Genomic DNA, 24,342 nt, shown 5'->3' on the forward strand with positions numbered 1-24,342 from the left:
CCCAGTCACTATTGCTAATGCCAAGATGTGCTGGAACCAGGTATGGGTATCTCCTGAGAGGCTGTGCCTGAGCCCTGTAGATACAGATGAGGATGTTTGCAGCTAACTATTGGAATGATCAAGGGGACTCCAATGTCGGAGTTAAAGAAAAGACTGAAGGAGCTGAAGGGGTTTGCAACACCACAAACAAAACAAAACAAACAAAAAAAAAAAAAAAGAAGAGGGTGGGAGCCAGAGCCCTGGGTCTACACTAGAGACAGGTGCAAGCCAGAAGGGATCCATGCCTCTAACTGGGCAGGGATTCCTGCTTCCTTGGTTCCTGTGGGGGACCCAGTTATGCTTGGTGTTGGGGAAGATGTTATGGCCTCAGCTGTGATCTTGAGTGTGTCGGAGCTGCAGTGATCCTGGCAGTGTCCAATCTCCTTGGAGTCGAGCTTCTGTGATCCTATGATCCAGGGAGTGTCAGAGCACCTGTGATCCTGGGCATGTTAGAGCCTAGGGGGTTCTAACATGGTTAGACCTGGGGGTCGAGCTTCCTCTGGCTGTTGTAGGAGTGGGTGCACAGCCAGGGCCCCAAGTCTGCTCTGGGTGCAGGTTCAAACCGGAAGGTAATGAAAATACTTTAAGAACAGAACTGATGAATGTCCATGGTGCCTCAGACTCGATATCTCAGCACTCAGGAGAGGATCTTAAGTTTTTACCCAGCAAATAGTTGGGCATATGGATATGCAAGCATGGTGTGTTAGTACACACCTCTATGAGATTAATAACATAATAAGCTGAGTATGGAGTAGCTACTCAGGAGGCTAGGCAGGACCAGATTGTAAGGCCAGCCTATGCATTACCAAGAACTGTCTCTGGAAAACAAACCTTTCCGACATCTCATCTACAGCCATTTCTACATAGTTTTTCTTTTTTTTTTTTTCTCAGAGCTGGGGACCGAACCCAGGGCCTTGCACTTGCTAGGCAAGCTCTCTACCACTGAGCTAAATCCCCAACCCTACAGCCATTTCTAAATCCCATTACTTAGTTCTGTTTTCTTTTAAGGCAACAGTAATGCTACATTATTCTGGTGCATGGTTTAGGAAATAAATATCTCAAGGTATTGAAGAGGAGGAAACAGCATACTGCCCTACATAGACTATTTGACAATGAATTAAATGGTATCATGGCAAAGACAGAATTGAGGTCATTTCACCTTTTCTTCTCAAGTTCCACTATCACAATTAATAAAAACATTTTTTCAGGGTTGAAAATGGGGAAGAGTGCCCCTGGGGATGAGAAATGTCAGGGAACAGATGGGAATATATTGAGACAATTATCTGCCAGTGCCAGCCAAACCCTTGTTCTGCCCATCAATGAAGTCCATGCAAAGGGGTTCCGTGAGAGTCCACAACAGGGCTCAGGACAAGCTCAGCCCTGAGCAGCAGGCCAATGAAATGATGTGAGAGCTGGACAAAAAGCAGATTGCAGCATTCGCTTTCTTGCTCATTTGGCAGAAGCACTTACTAAAAAGAGAGGCACTTAGGAAAACTTGTTTCCCAACTTGTTGAGCCTCATAAGGCACCAGGTCATTGTAAGCTTCCACCATGAACACAGACAGAAAACCTGCCTGACCTGCTTGAGTATCCCAAAGCACTCCCTGCTTTGCTGCTTCTAGAGAGGCAAAAGAAACAAGCCTAGCGCTCAGCAAAACAATGGAACTCCCAGTCTTTCTAATAATCAAATAATTTCCAACCAAGAAAAGTAAAACTATAGAAGAGTAAAACTCTTTTCATTTTTGTTAGTCATTAAAGGATATGACCAGTGTGACCCATGTGGCATTTTAAATTTTTTTTCTTTGTCAGAGTCTCATGTAGACCACACTGCTCTAGGACTTACTATATAGCTCCAGATGACCTCGAACCCTTGATTCTCTTGCTTTAGATGCCCTGGGACTGAACTTTCAGATGTTCATCCCACACCATGTATGCAATCCTAAGGCATGGAATCCAGGACATATTTCATGCTTGACAAGCACTCTACCACTGAACTGCACTCCTAGCACTTCTAAAAACTGTTAGTCAGCAAACATGGGGGTGGGGTGGGGACAGAGAATAAAGTTTCTTAAATAGGAGTCTTTATTCCAAACAACTTGAGTCAATATTGTATTCCTCAAAAAGGAAAAATCAGATCAGGAAAGGGTAGCATTCAAACAAAAGTGATTTTTTTTTACTAGCTTAAACAATGCAAGTACATAAGAAGTGAAGCAATGTAAAAACCAGACTAAATGGATAAAGAAATGAGGAGCTGACATATGAGAAACAAAATTGTAGGACTTGGGAGATTGCTCAGTGGCTAAACTTGGACCTTAGTTTGGATGCCCAGCAACCATTTAGGAAGCCTGGTATGACAGCACTAACTGTAACCCCATTTCTGGGGACAGAAACAGGCAAATGCCAGAGGACTAGCCAGACAGTCTAACTGAAATGGTTACCAGGCACTATGAGAGCCTCTTTGTCTCAAAAAATAAGTTGTAGAGCAGTTAAAGAAAACATCCTGACATCAATCTCTGTCCTCCATCTCCCCGTCTCCCTCCTCCCTCCCTCCCCCTCCTCCTCCCTCCCTCCCCTCCCTCTCTCTCTCTCTCTCTCTCTCTCTCTCTCTCTCTCTCTCTCACACACACACACACACACACACACACACACACACACACACACCTCTATTTCCAGGAAATTAAATAAGGAGTACCAGAAGGAACAGAGAAACATGCAATTCAGAAACACAAATATACAAGTAGCCCTGAAATAACAAGGTCTCAGTCAATGAGAGGATGTATATATGACAGAGCTCAAATAAAATAATGGAGCAGCTGAAATACTTTATGATTTGGTAGGCATTATCATAGCACAATATACTTTCCACATATTTGTGTTGATAGCAAATGTAAACATCTGTGGGGGGGGGCTGGAGAGATGGCTCAGTGGTTAAGAGCACTGACTGCTCTTCCAGAAGTCATGAGTTCAAATCCCAGCAACCATGTGGTGGCTCACAACCATCTATAATGAGATCTGATGCCCTGTTCTTGTGATGTTTGGAGATAGTTACAGTGTACTCATATAAATAAAATAAATCTTAAAAAAATCTGTGGGACTGCTCCTCTAAAAATAAAACAATGCAGTTATTTACAGTTCATATTTGATAATGAAAATAAAGTCCTGTGTTACCCATTATTTACTAAGCTGTATTTTGGATCATAATTTTAGAAGTACTCCCACCTATTAAAATGTATCTAAAGTAGCATGCTGTATTAGGCCTTCAGTGCTTTCATTCATGATATCTAATGCATTTCTTGATTGCATTACAGTTTGTATTTGTAGTCTCTATACTATTTATAATAGTGAAATTTCCTAACACATTTCTTTGAATATATCCATCTATAAGGATATCTGACTAAGAAAACTGAGGCCATGGAGGCTGAGCAAACATTTCCCACAAAACTAGACAATAAGAGTGACACCAGAGACTTTAAACTTATGAAATACTCAAACACACACCTCAAATTTTGAGATGCAAACATAAACTAAATTGTGAATATTATGAACATTCTTAATAAATTTTCATGTGATAAAACTTTTGTACTTCTAGCAAACTATTTTTTTTTATCTTTATTAACAAGTATTTTTTTGTTTACATTTCAAATGTTAGTCCCTTTCCCGGTTTCTGAGCCAACATCCCCCTAACCCTCCCTCTCCCCTTCTTTATGGGTGTTTCCCTCCCCATCCTCCCCCATTACCACCCTCACCCCAACAATCACGTTCTCTGGGGCTTCAGTCTTGACAGGACCAAGGGCTTCCCCTTCCACTGGTGCTCTTACTAGGCTATTCATTGCTACCTATGAGGTTGGAGCCTAGGTCAGTCCATGTATAGTCTTTGGTAGTGGCTTGGTCCTGGAAGCTCTGGTTGCTTGGCATTGTTGTTCATATGGGTCTCAAGCCCTACAAGCTCTTCCAGTTCTTTCTCTGATTCTTTCAACTGGGGTCCTAGTCTCAGTTCAGTGGTTTGCTGCTGGCATTTGCCTCTGTATTTGCTGTATTCTGGCTGTGTCTCTCAGGAGCGATCTACATTCAGCTCCTGTCGGCCTGCATTTCTTTGCTTCATCCATCTTGTCTACTTGAGTGGCTGTATATGTATGGGCCACATGTGGGGCAGGCTCTGAATGGGTGTTCCTTCTGCCTCTGTTTTAAACTTCATAGCAACTATTTTAAAGGAATTTATTCTTCAGATTATAATTCCATCATTTCCCCTGCCATTTCCCGTCTCAAAACTCTCCCATAGAATTCTTATTGTTCTTCAAATTCCTGATCTCTTTTTAATCATTAATTGTTTTTATGCACATATGCCTGTAGGGGTGTGTGTGTTTGTGTGTGTGTGTGTGTGTGTGTGTGTGTGTGTGTGTGTGTGTGTGTATACGCTACTCAGTAGGTATAATGTTGCTTCTATTTATGTTTTCAGGGAATGTGGTATTTTGAATATGAGTGGCCCAGAGAGTGGTACTATTAGGAGGTGTGACCTTGTAGTCGTAAGTGTAGCCTTGTTGGAGGAAGTACATCACTGTGGGGGTTGGCTTTGAGACCCTCTTACTAGCCATGTGGGAGACAGCCTTCTCCTTTGTACTTCAGAACAAGATGTAGAAGTCCCAGCTCCATGTCTGCCTGCACACTGCCGTGCTTCTTGCTTCGATGGTAATGGACTGAACCTCTGAACCTGTAAGCCAGCCCCAATTAAATGTCATACTTATAAAGAGTTGCCTTGGTCACTGTGTCTCTTCACATCAATGGAAGCCCTAACTAATGCAGGGAGCAATTATTTTTAAATGTCTATTGTTTACCAAAAAATAATTTCTGAAATGAAATTATATGTTACATTTTTTTCTGATTGTAAGGTATTCGATATAAACTCACTAAAATAAAAAATAAATAGGTAAATAAATAAATGAATAAACCCACCCCAAAACCTACAGATCTCTTAAAAATGCTTAATTCAAACATAAAGTAAAGTGAAAAAGTCATTTTGCTCAGGCACACCCACAAAGACTTTAATAAATGCAGCATCTCAAACTACAAAGAAAACTTTCTACTGTCAGAAAACAGGGCCTATCAACACCAAGCCATAGAGTTAGTCCAGAGACTGCAAATGTTGCATTCTTTCTAGGTACATAAAAACTCTCCACATCCGTAGCAAACTAAGTTGTACAAATAAATAATTCAGAACTAAAGCTGATGTCTCTTGTGAGAGATACAGTCCCACTCATGATGTGTCTTTTCGAATTGGTGTCTGGTGGCAGTCGGGAAAGCACAGCTCAGTATGCTAAGCAAACACCGTACAATACAGCCAGAGTCAAGAAGACAGTGACTTCCACATGAATGAAACACATCTCTGAACTGGTTTGTTACACACTAGGTAGCCAGACTAGCTTCAAACTCACAATCCTCCCACTCCGCTCTCCCAACTGAAGTATTTTCTTTGAATCAATACTTAGTAGTCAGATGGTATGCTGATATGGTTGTTATATTTTTAATTTGTTATGGAACTGCTGTATTGTTTTCCACTATGCCTCTACTTACATTCCTACCAACACTGTGCAGGCCTTTCTTTTTTCCACATTCCCTAAAGTCAGAAAGAAAGACAGCTGCCTTCATCAATGCCATTCAACATGGAACAGATAATGCCAGCTGAAACAATTGAGAAATGAAAAGTACTCATATTGGAAAAAGAGGGAAACTACCTTGGATCGGGTCCAAGACAACAGAGGAAAATGATCCAGCAACTGACTTTCTGCAGGAAAAACAAAATATGTGAACAGCTGAATGAACCAAGCTGCCATCCCAAGAACTAAGAAAATGTGTAGTACTCGCTTTTCTATACTCTAGTAAGAAAAGCTGCAGTGAAGAAAACAAACAGCAAAGATGTTCCTCATCCACCCCTTCCCCAACTCCAAGCTATTCCTTATACAGAACGGTGCCTTCTTTTTGGAGAAGGTGCAGGGATTAAATACATACCTTAGATAGGAAAACCAATACCAGGCTGTCTGTGGTGGAACTTCACACTAGACCATCCACTAGGGTCAGTTCCTGAACCCCTGGATTCTCCTTAGACAGTCAAGGGTCTGCTAAAATCACTACTCTTTTCAAGCTCAGGCAGTAGAATAGAGACTGAGAATCTGCTGTCAAATGATACCAAAGACTGAACTCAGGAATTTGCCTTAGAGCTCAATTATGAGTCTTCTGCAGTAAGGACCAGCAACAGACTAGGCCCAAACACATGCTCATGTGACCTGTATGTGCACCAGGCAGAAATATGTATTATAATAGAATGGCTCCTTGTTTTAGCATGCACCATTGCCATTGGAGCTATACAGATGTAGAAGCCTGGGAATATTACCAGCAAGAAGAGACCTGGGCCTAGGCCAATGACTAAGGATGAGGCATCTGGGCCTATCTTGGATTGAGATGCAGGCCTACAGAGATGAACTACACTTTATGAACACTAGACCATGTTGAATGACATATCAATTACAGATTTGGAGCTAATCTAGACTTGGTGCATCCTCTGGTACTGAAAGAACAACACAGACACAGCTAGTATGAGATGAATTTGGTCTTAGGGTGCCATCTAGTGCTCACAAGGAAATGTCCCTCTACTCAGAGAAAATGAGCTCAATGCTTAGAATTTCTAGAAGGACAGATACAAAGCCTTATTACAAAAACTGGAATAAATGTTGACTTGATCATGGTGCAGATGATGGTATATGCCGATAAGCATCAAGCTTTCAATAACTCAGTGGAAATTATGTACAAAATAAGGCACCAGAAACTGATTATATAATGACCAACATCTGCCAGATCAAGATAGCTTTTTAAAGAAAGCTCAATGAGAGAGAGAGAGAGAGAGAGAGACAGAGAGAGAGAGAGAGACAGAGAGAGACAGAGAGACAGAGAGAGACAGAGAGACAGAGACAGAGAGCTGACTGTCATAGTGGTTCAGTTTTTATTAACATACAATTACATCATTTCTTTGTTCCCTCCAAAACCTCTCATATCTTCCCTCAATCTTTTCTACACAACCTTTGCTCCATCTCATATTCTTAGCCTCTTCTTTTTATTAGTAGCACACACACACACACACACACACACACACACACACACACACACACACACACACACACACACACTTGCCCAGGTAGAATCACTAGTCTTCTGAATCCTAACTTATAGGTACTGGATGTTGTGGATGGCAGTGTTTGAACTCACAGTGGTTATGACGACTTGCATAAGATCCAATCAAGCTCAAGCAAGACAAAATTTCAGCATTGAGAAGGGAGGTTATTCAAATCCTGTGGGGAAGAGAGCTGAACACCCAAAGTGCAAACATACTGAGACCACAGGACAGATTGCCACTTCTGCACCTCCACCCACATCCATGGTCCAAGAGAAAACTGCACAGTGCCTGGACACAGGAATATAAGGAACAGTCACCGCGGGTGCCTGCAGTTCTGGTCTGTGCCCAGGACTGAACTGAACCGGAAAAACAGCTCCCTACACCCAAATCCCTTGGGGGAGAGAGCTGGACCCTCAGAAGTGCAGACACTCCTGAGAAATCAGAGACTATCCTCTGCCCACATTCCTGACCCAAAAGGGTGCCACCTGTGTCCCCTGGATGCAAGGACCTAGGAGCAGTCAGAGGCAGGACCCTTCTGATTCCTGCCTGTGCCCAGAGCTGAAAGATAGTCTCCAGGACGCCTACACACCTGAGCTCAGAGCACCTGTTCCAAGAAAAGGCTGAAAGAAACAGGAAAACAGTTCTAACAGGAGTGCTGGCACAGAGGCCTACAGGAGGGTCAAGTCACTCTCAGAAACAGCAAGACAAGCAAACACCAGAGACAACCTGATGGTGAGAGGCAAGCGTGGGAACCTAAGCAACAGGAACCAAAACTACCTGGCATCATAAGAGCCCAGTTCCCCCACCAATACTGGATATCTAAACGTACCAGATAAGCAAGATTTAGATTAAAATAACATTTTATGATAATGATGGAGGACTTTAAAAGGACATAAATAACTCCTTAAAAAATGCAGGACAACACAAATAAACAAGTAAGAAGCCCTTAAGAGGCACAAAAAATCATAAAAGATTGGAAAACACAAGCAAACAGGTGAAGAATTAACCAAAAGCCATTCAGGATTTAAAAAACGAAAATAGAAACAATAAAAGCTTTTGAAGGGTGATAAAAACCTAAGGAATAGACCAGGGTCATAGATAAAAGCTACACCAACAGAATACAAGAGATAGACGAGAGAATCTCAGGGGCAGAAGATACCATAGAAAACATCAACACAACCATCAAAGATAATGGAAAATGCAAAAAGCTCCTAGCCCAAAACATCCAGGAAATTGAGAACACAATGAGAAGATCAAACCTAAGGATAATAGGTATAGAAGACAGTGAAGACTCACAACTTAAAGGGCCAGTAAATATCTTCAACAAAATTATAGAAGAAAACTTCCCTAACCTAAAGAAAGTCATGCCCATAAACATACAAGAAGCCTACAGAACTCCAAATAGATTGGACAGGAAGAGAAATTCCTCTTGTCACATAATAGTTAAAAGATCAAATGCGCAAAAAGGGAAGAATATTAAAAGCAGTAAGGAAAAAATGTCAAGTAACACATAAAGGCAGACCTATCAGAATTACACCAGACTTCTCACCAGAGCCTATAAAAGCCAGAATATCCTGGGCACATGTCATACAGACCAGAAGAGAACACAAATGCTAGCCCAGGCTACTATATCCAGCAAAACTCTCAATTAACATAGATGGAGAAACTAATATATTCAAAGGCAAAACCAAATTTACACAATATCTTTCTACAAATCCAGTCCTACAAAGGATAATAGATGGAAAACTCCAGCACAAGGAGAGAAGATATGCTGTACAGAAAGCAAGAAGATTATCTCCTTGCAATAAACTAAAAAAGAGACACACAAATATAATTCCACCTTTAACAACAAAAAGAACAGAAAACGCCAGTCACTATTACTTAATCTCTCTTAGCATCAATGGACTCAATTCCCCAATAAAAAACAGAGACTAACAGACTGGATATGTAAAGAGGACCCAGCATTTTGCTGCATGCAGGAAACACACCTCAGAGACAAAGATGGACACTACCTCAGAGTAAATGGCTCCAACTGTATATATAGCAGAGAATAGCTTTTTGGGGGGCACCAGAGGAACGGGAAGCCCTTAGTCCTGCCAAGGTTGGACCCCAGTGCAGGGGGAATGTCAGTGGGTGGAATCTAAGTGGGCTGCCTTGGTGGGGACACCAATATGGGGAGGGAGGGATGGAGTCTATGGACAGAAAACTGGGGAAGAAAAGGAATGACATTGAGATGTAAATAAAAAGAAATATATCTAATAAAAAACACAAAAAAGAAGGAAAAAAAAGAGGGAGGTTATTGTCAGTAGCAAAAGGGTATGTGTACACTGTATGTTGATTGATGTACTAGACAGAAAATATTATTAATATATTAAGAAAATCCTGCAGCATGACACCAGGTGCATGATATCACTCCTTAGCGACATTATAGAGAATCCTAAAGAATCAGGAGTGCAGCTTAGATGTGGAATGCTTATAGCATGGACAAGGCCATGGGTTGGATTTACAGCATCAAAGGGAGAAAAGTCAAACATAGACACTACTGAGTGTGGTGATTATTGTGGGCTAAGGGAATGAGGAAATAAAAAACTGACGGTTGAATGGTGCCAAGTATCATGAGATGTGCATGAGGTTGGTAGTCACTGTAATTTATAGCTCACAATTCTCCTATAAACAAAACTTAAGAGATGAGAAGCCTGTGGATAAGATGGATATATTAATGGCCTTGATGGTAATGATGATTTTACAAGTGCGTGTTCATTCCTAAAGTCTCATCAAGATTACATATACATAGCTGTTTAGATATCAATTACATGTCACCAAAGTGGTTTACAAAGTAAGATTCTAGAAAACTTAGTTCTGGAGGCCACTCCAACCAGGGAAACGGGTAGGCTAACTACATATCTTCGCATCTCCGTCAACTCCTCCAAATCTAATCCCCTACACTCATCCATAACTCTATAGTAGACTTTCTGTTGTGCCTTCTGCCTCTGTTCCTAGAAGACTAAGCAGAATCAAGTAGAACACCCTTGGGTGGAATTCCTCAGCCCACCAAGTTCATTTCCATCACATAACCAGAAATTTATATTACCTGGAACTCCCTGTGACAGCATGTATCAGAATCCCAAAACAATTTCCTATCAGGAAATACATAGTTTTAACACTCTCCGGAGAAATGCAGAGGACATTATAAACCAAGGAACAAAGCACCCAGCCAACAGAGACAAGAACAGATATATCAGCATCAAGAATTATAATCTCCCCAATGCCAGATGCCTAGTGTCAGTATAAAAACACAATCAATAACAGCCAGAAATATATGTGTCCACTAGAGATCAGCAACACTACAACAGTAGACCCTGAGAATTGCAACATAGCTGAAGCACAAGATAAAGATCTTAAATAGCCTTTATGAATATGATAGAGGTCTTTAAAGAGGAAATGAATAAACCCCTTAAAGAAATCTATAAAAACAAACATGGGAGGGAATGGATAAAATGGCTCTTGACAATAAAGTGGAAATAGAATCACTTAAAGTAAGCCCAAACTGAAGGAAATTTGGAATTGAAAGATTTAGGAATTTAAACATAAATCTCAGAGGAAGCCTTACTAACAGAATACAAGAGATGAAAGGGAGAATTTCAGGCATTGAAGACACATTAGAAAAAAAAATGAATATCTTGATCAAAGAAAATGTTAAATCTATAAAAAATGCATACTGACAAAGAATATCCAGGGAATTTGGGACACTATAAAAAAGATCAAATATAGGAATAATAGGAATAGAGGAAGAAGAAATCCAGGTCAGTGGCACAGAAAATGTACCAACAAAAACAGAAAAGTTTAAACCTAAACAAGGAGATAACTATCCAAATTGCTAAGAAATGTATAAACAAATGTATAAACTTCAACTAAGTAGACCAAAAGTCCTGTTGGTAAATAATGATAGAAAACAGTAAATGTAAAGAACAAAAGAATTTTAAAAGTTGCAAGAAGAAAAGCAAATAACATATAAAAACAGACCTAATAAATTTTATTTGTGGAAGATCTTAGTCCCCCCAATTTTAATGGGAACTAAAATGCAAAAGAGCCCTGGACAGATGTATTTGCAGATTCTAAAGACCATAAATGTCAACCCAGACTAAGATAGCCAGTAAAATCTTTTTTAAATCTAAATAGATGAAAAAATAGAATGATGCCATCCTTAACCAAAATTTAACCAAAATCTATCCGCAACTCCAGTCCTGCAGAATGTGCTAGGAGGAAAACTAACCTATAGCGATAACTACACTCAAGAAAACAAAGAATAAATAACCCTAGGCTGTGCGCACGCACACACACACACACACACACACACACACACACACACACACACACCACCACCTCCACCACCACCACCACCTACAACAACAACAACAACAAAATGACAGGAAACAACAACCTCTGCAAAGTGATATGTCTCAACAAAAAATGTCCCCTCACAAACATAGGGCACAAGAGCGGATCTGGAAAACAAAGTTTACCAACAGCTATGAAGCGACTTTAACATCGAGGATAGACCACCTCTGGATAAAAGGATGGAAAAATATAACCCAAGCAAATGGACCTAAGAAGCAAGCCGGTATAGACATTTTAATACGTGACAGAACAGATGCAAGCTAAAACAAATCAAAAGAGATTCGAAGGACAATGCGTACTCAAAAGGAAAATAAACAAAGAGGACAGTGACATTTTAACATCTGTGCGCAATCACAAGGACATCAGATTTCAAAAAAAACATTACTACAGCTTAAGATCATATTGACCTTTTTTGACAGTGGGAACTTCAATACCCACTCTCCCAAATGAACAGCCATCCAGACAAGCACTAAACAGAGAAATCTTGAAGCTAACTAAAGTTATAAACCAATGAACTTAGCAGATATTTATAGACTATTTCACCCAAATAGGCCTTTCACAATATCTTCGAATAATATTTCAGTGTAGGTAATTCTAACAAGCAGATGGAAGACTTGTATGATAAAAAAAAAACTTAAAGTCTGTGAAAAAAGAAATTGAAAAAGATAACAGAAGATGGAAGGATAGCCCCTAAAAGGCCATCCTGCTGAAAGCCATCTACAGATTCAATGCAATCCCCATTAAAATTCCAACACAGTTTTTCATAGATTTGAAAGAAAATGTCTTAGTTTCAGATAGAAGCACATACATATCTCTCTCTCTCTCTCTCTCTCTCTCTCTCTCTCTCTCTCTCTCTCTCTCTCTCTCTCTCTCTCTACTCTCTTCTCTCTCTTGCACACACACACACACACAAGACAGGTAAAACAGCCTGAATAATGAACTTTACTAGGTGTACCAGTTTAGGATTGTGCTACAAACAATAGCAAACTAGTGAAATTCCCACTGATGGCAGCTTGAACACATTCGTGGAATTGATTAAGACTAAATGACACACTGGGGTGATAGTACACTGAGACACTCAGAGTCTTTAATAAATGGTATTGATCTAAACACAGACCTGTTTGTGGAACAGTCAACATGCAGTGCAGTTTAAACTCAACTCAGTGGATCAAGATCAAACACCAGTAACAAGAAAGCAGCCTGGCTGAGGCAGCTTTGAATTCATTGGGATAGAAAGACTTTCTGAACTTTTCAGTGTTACTTTGAAACTAAAACAACAATTTAATAAGTGAGACTTGCAGGAACCTGACCTCTGCATGACAAAGGACATGTGACCTTCTGAAAGAAACTGCCTTCCAATAATGTGTTTAAATATATAGTGTTTTGTTGATGTATTTCATTTCAAATATTGTTTCTATCTGAATTCATATTTATCACCTCTCCTTGCAAGAATTGTTCCTCATACTCATTTCCTACCACTTGAGTTTGACATGGCATGGGACAAAGAGGCTTCTCTCATTGTTCCCAAGTGTCTCTTTACATGCAGCTGGAACCATATCACTCTTTGATGGTGAAGGCCTGGAGCTCCAGTTTGTTGTCTCTCCTTCCTGATTTTGTTCTAGCTCCTTCAGTATTTCTCTAATTCAAGTCCATTCTTAGTTCAACGTTCTAATTCCATTCCTATATTTGTCCATGTATCTGGCCCATTTAAGTCCAGCTATATTAGGCTCACAATAAACAGCACTTGCTGTTCATAGTGCCCTCTAGTGTTCATTCATTCATTAAGTATATAGACATGTCTGGGTGGGGGCAGACTCTGAATATGCATTACTGATCTCTGTCTAAACTTTGTCTCCATGTCCCTCCTATGAATATTTGTTACCAACACAGAGACTGAAACATCTGCCTTTGGTGGTTGTGAGCTTCATGTGGTCTGTGGTTTATCTTGGGCCAATTAAGAGCTTTTGGGCTAAAATCACTTTATCCAGTGAGTGCATGCCATAGCCAATTTCGTTGGTGCAGTTACCACACTGGGATATTTCTAGTTCAATCATTGCCTGAATTTCATAAAAGTCATTGTTTTTTGATAAGCGGTATGTTGTTGTGCGTGCCATTTTCTGTATCCATTCCTCTGTTGAAGGCATCTGGGTTCTTCCAGCTTCATTATTATAATAAGGCTGCCTATGGAACATAGTGAGCATGTGTCTTTTTTATATGTTGGGGCATCACTGGTATATATGCCTTTAGAGGGCATAAGTTAGATCCTCAGGTAGTGCAATGTCCAATTTTCTGATACCCCAGACTGGATTTCCAGAATGGTGTACCTGTCTGCATCCCACCAACAATGGGAAGCATTCCTTTCTCCACATCCTCTGTCTACTGTCACCTGCCAGTGTTTTTGATCTTGCCATTCCACTGATGTGAGGGGAATTCCAGGGTTGAATTTTTATTTTTTTCCTAACTTTCAAAGTAGGGTGGAAGTTCTTTTTTTTTTCAAACTCTGGATTTTTATGTCTCATTTTATTTTTTTTGTTAACTTGAATATTTTACATACATTTCGATAGTATTTTATCTATTTCCTGTTTCCGAAAACATCCCCTTCTATTTTATATGATTTTTTGTCCCTTTGTCCCTTTTGCTGTCCTTCCCCAGCGTTAGTTAACTGGGGCCTTCTCTAGCAGGACCCAGGGCTTCCTTCCACTTTTTACTTGGATGTCAAGTCCAGGTCTCCATGTATAGTCTTTAGGTCAGTTCTGAGTTTTTCCCTTTTAGTTCTTTTTTTTTTTTTTTTTTTAGGTCTCAAGATTAATTTGGTGTATTTCTAGACATCTGCAAAATAAATCTAACCCATAGGTTTTTCTCTTGTGTTTCCATTATTTATAGATTAGATCTTCATATCTAATTTATTCAGTTCCAAGAACTCTTTAATTTCTTACCCTTTTGTGACAGTTATGAACAGTAGAGCATTTCCTTCCATGTGTGTAATAGGCGTTCTTCTCTTGTGTGTTATTGAAGACTGGCTGTACACTTAGGTAATTGTTAGGACATGAGATTATTCCATCCTTCTGCATCTGTTAAGAGCCCTGTTTTACTGACCAGCATGTTGATTTTGGAGAAAGTATCTTGAGGTGGTGAGGAAGAAGGTATATCCTTTTTGTTTGAATAGAATGTTCTGGCCTCATTGATCCATTTGGTTCATGATTTCTCTAAGCAGTCTATGTCTCTGAGTTTTTTTTTCTGTTTCCATGATCTGTCCATTGATGAGGTGAAGTGTTGAAATCTTTCCAATCTATTATCGTGTTTAGTTCCCAACTGTGTGTCTTATGAACTTTTGCAGTTTTATGAGATCCCCTGTGGTGAAGAAACTTGATCACACGCATGCAGGTTTTTTTCAGGAAGTTTTCCCAGTGACCCTGTGTTCGAAATTCTTCCCACTTCTTCAATCCCTGAGGACTTGTTAGCATAGTCACATCCACTTGGACTTAAGCTTTTAATACAGGTCATAAGCATGTATTCAATCTGTCCCTGCAATAAATGCTGTTGATCAGTTGAACCATCTTCTTTGCCCTGCAATGAATTCTTCCTTTAGATGGTTTCTTTTTGTGTGTAAGTGCCCATAGTTTTCACATAGCCTTTTTTTGATTCCACTGTTCATCTTGGTGGATTTTCTTTGATGCAATACCTTGAGGTTTAATTACCCTTACCTCTGTAATCTCTCTCTCTCTCTCTCTCCTGAAGTCCTTTTTTTTTGAGATAGTTTTGGTTGATCCATTTTCATTCTGTATGAATTTTGCAAATTGTTCTTCAGACCAACTCTTGGAAGAATTGGCATTTACTGATGAGGATAGCATTGAATCTCTGATCGTTTTGTATGCAAAATGGGCCTCTTACTATATCCATCTGCCAATCCATGATTTATTGGGAGATCTTTCCATCTTGCTGAGGTCTTCTTCAATTTCTTTTTTTCTTTTCTTATCAAGGTGGAGATGTTTTTGCTTGATTAAAGTCTCTTCTTTTACATTTTTCCAATGAAGGGTTACTTTTCCTTAATTTTTTCATGTTTGTTTCCCCTTTGTGTTGATGAAGTTTTTATTTATTATTCTTTATTCCCCAGGGTTTTTACTGAAGGTATATTGTATAAATTTAGTTTTGTCATGGAATATCTTGGTTTCTCTAGCGATGCTCATTGAGATTTCTGCAAATAGCCTGTTCTTTTGACACTGTTGTTTTAGGGTCTGAATGACATCCTGCCTGGACCTTCTGGTTGTCTGATTCTCTGGTAGGATTCTGAATTCAATTGAATATGCTTTTTATGTAGAGAGTTTTTTTGCTACTGCCTTTAAAATTCATTCTTTTTTTGTGAATTTGGTTTTTTCTATTATGTTAGAAGGAATTTTTTTTGGTCCAGTTTTTGTATATGGCTTTTTTACTATGTTTACATGGGCTCTTTTCTTTTAGGTTCCAGGAAGTTTTCTTCTATGATTTTTGTTGAAGATATTTACTGTCCTTTGTTGGGGGAGTCAGCATCTTCTTGAAATTCCTGGATCTTTTGCATCTTTAATTAGTTTATAGTATTATATTGATGAATTTCATGTAATTAAACTTTTTTCTGAATTGGGATTAAGCCTCCTTGATCAGGGTTGATATTTTTTGATGTGTTCTTACATTTTTGCAAGATTTCATTTGTCATTTTTTCTAGCTGAGTAATAAAGGAAATTGGTAGATGTACCACATTTTCTGTATCCATTCCTCTGTTGGTTTAGGTATAAGCTTCTTCCAGCTGGCTATTATAAAAGGAATGAACATAGTGGACACGTGTCTTTCTATTTTGTGGAATAGTTTGGTATATGCCCAAGAGAGGTAAATGCAGGTCTTGGTGATAGAATTTTGCTGAGGAACCTCAGACTGATTTTTGAATGGTTGTAATGACTGCTAATCCTTTAACAATGGGGGTTTCAATCTTTTCCACATCCTGCATCTGCTGTCACCTTGAGGTTTTGATCTTAGTAGAAAATTGTCCCATTCATCCAGATTTTCAAGTTTTGTCTATAGACTTTTGTAGTAGGACCCGATGATTTTTTGAATTCCTCTGATTCTGCTTTTTATGTCTCCTTTTCCTTTCTGATTTTGTTCATTTGGACACCTTTCCTGAGTCCTATGGTTAGTCTGAGCTTAGGGTTTATCTATCTTGTTGATTTTCTCAAAGAATCAGCTTTTTGTTTTGTTGTCCTTTTTACAGTCCTTTTTTTGTTTCACTTGATTGATTTTAAACCTTGAGTTTGATTATTTCCTATCCTTCTCTCCTCCTGGTATATTTGTTCCTTTTTGTTCTAGAGCTTTTGTTGTGCTGTCAAGCTGCTGACATATGCTCCTCCTTTTCTTTCTCAGCAGGCACTCAGAGCTATGAGTTTTCCTCTTAGAAAATTAGCTTTATTGTGTCCCATAGTTTGGTATGTTGTACCATCATTTTCATTAAATTCTAAGAGTCTTTAATTTTTTCTTTATTTCTTCCTGACCAGGTTATCGTTGAGTAGAGCTTTTTCAACTCTATGTATATGTGGGCAATCTTTCTATTGTTATTGAAGACCAGCTTTTAGCCTGTGGTGGTCTGATAGGACCATGATTATTTCTATCTTTTCTGTGTCTGTTGAGGCTGTTTTATGCCAACTATATGGTCAGTTTTTTGGAGAAAAGTATCATGAGGTGGTGAAAAGAAGCTTATCCTTTTGTTTTAGGATAGAATGTCCTATAAATATCCTGTTAAGTCCATTTGGGTTCATGATTCTCTAAGTCTGTCTATTGTCGATTTCTGTTTCATTTGTCATCATCGTCCATTGATGAGTGTGTTGGAAATCTCTACTATTATGGCCGTGATGAGGCAGCAATGTGTGCTTGAGCTTTAATGCTAGCGCCCTCCTGCGTGACGAAATGGCAGTCCTGCTGCATGCAGGTTTTGCACCTGGGCGTCAGTGGCTGGAGACGGCACCACACGTTAGTGAGGTGATTCAGTGCTCGCCTGCATCCCTCGAGAGGAATTAGCACCAGCCAGGCTCGCTTTGTGTATACTCGATGGCCTTTTGGGGCTCCGTGTCCCAGTATCATGCAAAGAGGTGGTCCTGCAACAAAGGGCTGTTGGAGAAGGATCCGATCGTGTTGCATCTTCCTTTGCTCTCAAGCCGAGGTGGCGCCACTTAGCAAGGTTTTCTTTGTATGCAGGTGCTTCCCTGGTATTTGGAAACACAGATTTTTAGATTGAGAGTTCATCTTGGTAGATTTTTCCTTTTCGATGCATTTGAGGTCTCCTTTGCTTATCTCTCTCTCTCTCTCTCTCTCTCTCTCTCTCTCTCTCTCTCTCTTTACGATTTTGCTTTGAAAGTCCATTTCATTCGGATATTGGAATGATTCTCCAGCTTGTTCCTTTGGACCATTTGTTTGGAAAAGTTGTTCTCCTGCCTTTTTTACCTGAGGTAGTGTCTGTCTTTTTTTCTCTGAGGTGTTTCCACTGTATACGTAAAATGCAGGTCCTCTTTACATATCCAGTCTGGTAGTCTGTGTCTTTTATTGGGGAATTGAGTCCATTGGATGCTACAGAGAGATTAAGTAATAGTGACTGGTGTTTTCTGTGTCTTTTTTTGTTGTTTACATTTGTGTGTCTCTTCTTGGTTTCTGTTCCAAGGAGATTATTTTCTTCTTTTTCATGTTTATTTCCTCTTGTGTTGGAGTTTTTCATCTATTATTCTTTGTAGAAATGGGTTTGTAGAAAATATATTGTATAAATTTGGTTTTGTCATGGAATATCTTGGTTTCTCTAGCGATGCTCATTGGAGATTTTGCTGGATATAATAGCCTGTTCACCTGCTTTTGTGTTCTCTTAGGGTCTGGAAATGACATCTTGTCTATACCTCTGGCTTCCATAGTCTCTGGTGAGGATTCTGGTGCATAATTGATAGGTCTTTATGTATTACTTGACCTTTTTCCTTATCTTTTAAAAATTCATTCTTTTTTTGTGAATTTGGTTTTTTTATTAATATTATAGACAAAGAATTTCTTTCTGGTCCAATCTGGCTTTGGAGTTCTGTGAGGCTTCTTCATATGTTTATAGGACATCTTTTCTTAGGTTAGGAAGTTTCCTTCTATGATTTTGTTGAAGATATGTTACTGCCCTTTAAGTTTAGAGTCAAATCATCCTTCTGAGCTTCCTGTGATCTGTGGATTGCATCTTGGGTAATTTTGAGCTTTTGGCTAATATCTACTTATCGATGATGAACACCAAGTTTTTTCTGTGAATACATTTCACTCAGGTTGATATTTCTAGTTCATTACATTTGCCTATATGAATTTCATGAAGTCATTGTTTTTGATAGCTGAGTAATATTCCATTGCGTAGATGTACCGTTATTTCTGTATCCATTCCTCTGTTGAAGGGCATCTGTTCTTTCCAGCTTCTGGGTGTTATAAATAAAACTGCGATAGACACATAGTGGAGCATCGTGTTCTTTTTCTATGTTGGGGCATCTTTTTGGTATATGCCCAAGAGAGGTATAACTGTCCTTTAGGTAATTGCAATGTCCCAATTTTCACAGGAACACTCAGACTGATTCAGAATAATTGTACTAGTCTGTAATCCCACCAACAATGGGAGGAGTGTTCCTCTTTCTCCACACATCCTCCACCATCTGCTGTCGCCCTTGAGGTTTTGATCTAGTAGAAAATTGTCCATTTCATCCAGATTTTCGGTGCTTTCATTCTACTATAGACTTTTGTAGTAGGGTGTATAGTGATGATTTTTTTTGAATTTCCTTGGAGCTCTGTTTTTATGTCTCCTTTTTCCTTTTCTGATTTTGTTCATTTGATACACTCTCTTGAGTCCTATGGTTAGTCCTGAGGCAAGTGTTTATCTGCTCTTGTTGATTTTCTCAAGAGAATCAGCTCCTGTTTTGTTGATTTTTTTTTGTCCTTTTTGTCCTTTTTTGTTTCTATTCCTTTTGATTTCCAGCTCTGAGTTTGTTATTTCTGCCTTCCTACTCCTCCTGGGTGTATTTGCTTCTTTTTGTTCTAGAGCTTTTAGGTGTGCTGTCAAGCTGCTGGGACATATGCTCTCTCCTGTTTTTTTTCTGGGAGGCACTCATCGTTAAGGAGTTTTCCTCTTCAGGCACGACTTTCATTGTGTCCCATAAGTTTGGGTATGTTGCCTCATTTTCAGTGGTTAAGAACTTTAATTTCTTCTTTATTTCTTCTGACCCAGGTTATCGCTGAGCAGAGCTTTGTTCCAACTTCCATGTGTATATTTGATGCGTTCTTCTTATTGTTGTTAAAGACCGGCTTTAGCCTGTGGTGGTCTGATAGGACATGTGGGATTATTTCTATCTTTCTGTATCTGTTGAGGCCTGTTTTATAGACCAACTATATGGTCAGTTTTGGAGAAAAGTATCATGAGGTGGTGAGAAGAAGGTATATCCTTTTGTTTAGGATAGAATGGTTTCTATAAATATCCTGTTAAGTCTTTTTGTTCATTTCTAAGTCATCTATGTCTCTGTTTAATTTCCTGTTTCCATGATCTGTCCATTGATGAGAGTAGTGTTGAAATCCTCCTACCCCCTATTATCGTGGTGGAGGTGCAATATGTGCTTTGAACTTAGTGGGCGCCCTCCTGTGGTGAAGAAGAACGGTATCTGACAGAGCAGGTGTTTTTTGCACCAGTCAGTTAGCTGGGACGGTACCATGCTAGTGGAGGTGATTCAGTGGTCCCTGCACTCCTGAAGGACAGACTAGGCACCAGCCACAGCCTTGGTGTTGTGGTATAACATAGTGGCTCGCTCCAGGTCCCAGTCAGCAACAGAGGGTGGGTCCTGCAATAAAGGCATGAGAAGAATCCTGACCCAGTGTGCATCTTCTTTGCTCGCCGAGGTGGGTGCCACTTTGGGCAAGGTTTCTTTTTGGTGCTAATGTAGGTGCCCCCTGTATTGGGAACATAGATGAGGATTGAGAGTTCATCTTGCGGATCCCTTTGATGAATTTTGAGGTCTGCTATCTCTCTCCCTCTCTCTCTCTCTCTAAGGATCTTTTTGGTTGAAAGTCCATTCATTCCGATATTGGAATGATTACTCCATTGTTCCTTTTGGACCATTTGTTTTGGAAAGTTGCCCTCCTGCCTTTTACCTCGAGGTAGTGTCTGTCTTTTTCTCTGAGGTGTTTCCTGTATGCAGTAAATGCTGGGTCTCTTTACATATCCAGTCTGGTAAATTGTGTCTTTTTTTATTGTGGAAATTGAGTCTTACTGATGCTAAGAGAGATTACATTAGGTGACTGGTGTTTTTCTGTTCTTTTTTGTTGTTAAAGGTGGAATTTACATTTGTGTGTCTCTTCTTTTGGGTTTCGCTCCAAGGAGATTTCTTTCTGCTTTTTTTTCATGTTTCTGCTTCTCCTTGTGTTGGAGTTTCCATCTATTATTCTTTTGTAGGCTGATTCTTAGAAATATATTGTACAAATTTGGTTTTGCTCATGAATATCTTGGTTTCTCTAGCATGCTCATTGAGATTTTGTTGGATATACAGCCTGTTCTGGCTTTTGTGTTCTCTAGGGTCTGAAATGATTACCTCCGCCTGTGACCTTCTGGTTTATGTCTCTCTAGAGGATTCTGGTGTAATTTGATAGGTCTGCTTTTATATATTATTTGGACCTTTTTTCCCTTACTGTTTTTAAAATCTTTATTCTTTTTTGTAGAATTTGGTTTTTTACTATTATGTATTCAAAGGAATTTCTTTTCTGGTCCAATCTCATTTGGAGTTCTGGTAGGCTTTTATATGGTTTATGGACATCTTTTTCTTTTAGGTTAGGAAGTTTTCTTCAAGGATTTTGTTGGAAGATATTTACTGCCTCTTTGCTTTTCGAGTCGCCATCCTTCTTGGAGCTTTCCTGGGTGCGATCTGTGGATTGCATCTTTGCAATCTCGGTGCTGGGCTAATATCTTATCTTCTATCGATGAATGCATACCAAGTGTTCTCTTTTCAGACTAGTTACCTTTCACCTGGGCTGATATTTTCTAGTTCATTACGATTTGCCCAAGTGAATTTCATGAAAGCCATTGCTGAGTAGCTGAGTAATTATTCCCATTGCAGTGGATGTGTACCACATTTCTTATCTGTGCTCCCGTCTTCTGTTGAAGCGAGCATCTGGCCTTTTCCAGCTTCAATATTATAAATATGCTCATGAAATGTTAGTGGAGCACGTCGTGTCTTTTCTGCATGTTGGGAGCATCTTTGTATATGCCCAAGAGAGGTATAGTTGGTCCTCAGGTAGTGCAATGTCCAATTTCTGAGGAACTCCTCCAGGACTGATTTCCAGAATGGTTGTACCAGTCTGCAATCCCACCAACAATGGGAGGAGTGTTCTTTTCTCCACATCCTCACTAGCATCTTGCTGTCGCCTGAGGTTTTGATCTTAGTAGAAATTGTCCATTTTCCATCCAGATTTTCAGTTTTTGTCTACTAGAATTTTGTAGTAGGCATAGTGATGATTTTTTGAATTTCCTTAGAGACTTCGTTTTTTATGTCTCCCTTTTTTCTGATTTTGTTCTTATTTGATACAATCTCTGAGTCCTATGGTTAGTCTGGAGTAAGTGTTTATCTATCTTGCTGTTGATTTCTCTCAAGAATCAGCTCCTCTGTTTTGTTGATTTTTTGTCCTTTTTGTCTTTTTGTTTCATTTGGCTGATTTCTTAGCTCTGAGTTTGATTATTTCTGCCTTCTTACTCCTCCTGGAGTGTATTTGGTCTGTTCCTAGAGCTTAGGGTGTGGCTGTCACTGCTGCTGACATATGCCTCTCTCCTGGTTTCTTTCTGCAGGCACTCATCGCTGTGAGTTTTCCTCTTAGCACTGACTTTCTCTATTGTAAGTCCCATAAGTTTGGGTATGTTGTGCCCTCATTCTTTCGATTAAGTTCTAAGAACTCTTTGTAATCTCTTCTTTTATTTCTTCCTTGACCAGGTTATCAGAGTGAGTAGAGCTGTTCAACTTCCATGTATATGTGGGCTGCTTCTTCTCTTTATTGTTATTGGAAGGACCAGCTGTAGCCTGTGGTGGTCTGATAGGACACTATTGGATTATTTCTATCTTTCTGCATGCTTGTTGAGGGCCTGTAGACTTTAATCTGAGTATGGGCTGGGTTTTGGAGAGAGAGTACTCATGAGGTGGTGAGAAGAGACAGTGTCCTTTTGTTTTAGGATAGGATGTTCTATAAATATCTGTTAAGTCCATTTGGTCTCATGATTTCTGGGTTCGTCATCACATGTCTCTGTTTTCACTTTCTGTTTCCACCCGAGTCTGTCCATTGATGAGAGTGAGTGTTGAAATCCCTACTATTATCGTGCAGGAGGTGCAATGTAGTGCTTTTGAACTTTTGGTGTGGGCGCCCTCGTGGTGTGTGAAGAGTCGATCAAGTGCATGAGCAGGTTTTGCACCTTAGCGCCAGTTGGCGGGACGGGTACCACGTTAGTGAGGTGATTCAGGTCTCGCCAATCCCTGAAGGACAAATTGTTGCGTTGCCACAGCCTGCTGTGTATATATAAGCGCGCTTTGTGCCTCCAGGTCCTGTATCAGCAAAGAGTGAGTCCTGCAATACAGGCTGTTGAGAAGAATCCGATCGTGTTGCATCTTCTCTTGCTCTAGCCGAGGTGGGTGTGCCACTTTAGTAAGGTTCTGTGTTTGTAGGTGCCCCTGTGTTTGGAAACTATAGATAGGATTGAGAGTTCATCTTGGTGTATTTTTCCTTTGATGCATTTGAGGTCTCCTTGCTTATCTCTCTCTCTCTCTCTCTCTCTCTCTCTCTCTCTCTCTCTCTCTCTCTCTTTTGATGACTTTTGGTTGAAAGTCCATTTCATTCGATATTGGAATGACTACTCCAGCTTGTTCCTTTGGACCATTTGCTTGGAAAGTTGTTCTCCTGCCTTTACTCTAGAGAGTAGTGTCGTCTTTTCTCTGAGTGTGTGTTTCCTAAGCGCAGCAAATACAGGTCCTCTTTCACATATCCAGTCTGGTAGTCTCGTGTCTTTTTATTGTGAAATTGAGTCCATTGATGCTAAAGAGAGATTACGTACTAGTGACTGGTGTTTTCTGGTTCTGCTGTCAGGTGGACTATGTGTGTGTACTCTCTTCTTTTGGTTTTAGTTCCATGAAAGAGTTACTTTCTTGGCCTCATATGTTTAGTTTCCCTCCTTGTGTGGAGTTTTCCATCTATTATTCTTTTGTGGGGCTGGATTTGTAGAAATATGTTGTATAAACTTGGTTTCTGTCATGGAATATTCCTTAGGTTTTCTCATAGCGATGCCCATTGAGATTTTGCGGATATATTAGCCTGTTCTGGCTTTTGTGTTTCTCTTTAGGGTCTGAATGACGTCTGCCCGTGACCTTCTGGCTTTCATAGTCTCTGGTGAGGATTCTGGTGTAATTCTGATAGGTCTGCCTTTATGTATTACTTGACCTTTTTCCCTTACTGCTTTTTAAAATTCATTCTGTGAATTTGGTACTATTATGTGACCAGAGGAATTTCTTTTCTGGTCCAATCTATTTGGAGTTCTGTAGGCTTCTTATATGTTTATGGACATCTTTTTCTTTAGGTTAGGGAAGTTTTCTTCTATGATTTTTTTGAAGATATTTTACTGGCTCTTTTAGTTGGGAGTCGCCATCCTTCTGGAGCTTCCTGCGATCTGTGGATTGAGTAAATACGTAACTGAACTAGTACAATGAT

The 24,342-nt window shown here is 39.7% G+C and overlaps 1 protein-coding gene across 1 annotated transcript in view; it reads right to left on the bottom strand.

Moving 5' to 3' along the window:
- Positions 1 to 22,957: 22,957 nt before the first annotated feature.
- Positions 22,958 to 24,342, bottom strand: part of LOC116888015 (dystrophin-like) — a 19,627-nt gene continuing 18,242 nt past the window's right edge. The window contains exons 4-5 of the mRNA XM_032889429.1: positions 23,218 to 23,312; positions 22,958 to 23,117 (exon numbers count right to left, since the gene is read on the bottom strand). Coding sequence (XP_032745320.1) covers positions 22,958 to 23,117; positions 23,218 to 23,312 — 255 coding nt within the window. The remainder of the gene's footprint in view (positions 23,118 to 23,217; positions 23,313 to 24,342) is intronic.

The sequence above is a fragment of the Rattus rattus genome, chromosome X (assembly GCF_011064425.1).
Source record: "Rattus rattus isolate New Zealand chromosome X, Rrattus_CSIRO_v1, whole genome shotgun sequence".
Taxonomy (NCBI): Eukaryota; Metazoa; Chordata; class Mammalia; order Rodentia; family Muridae; genus Rattus; species Rattus rattus.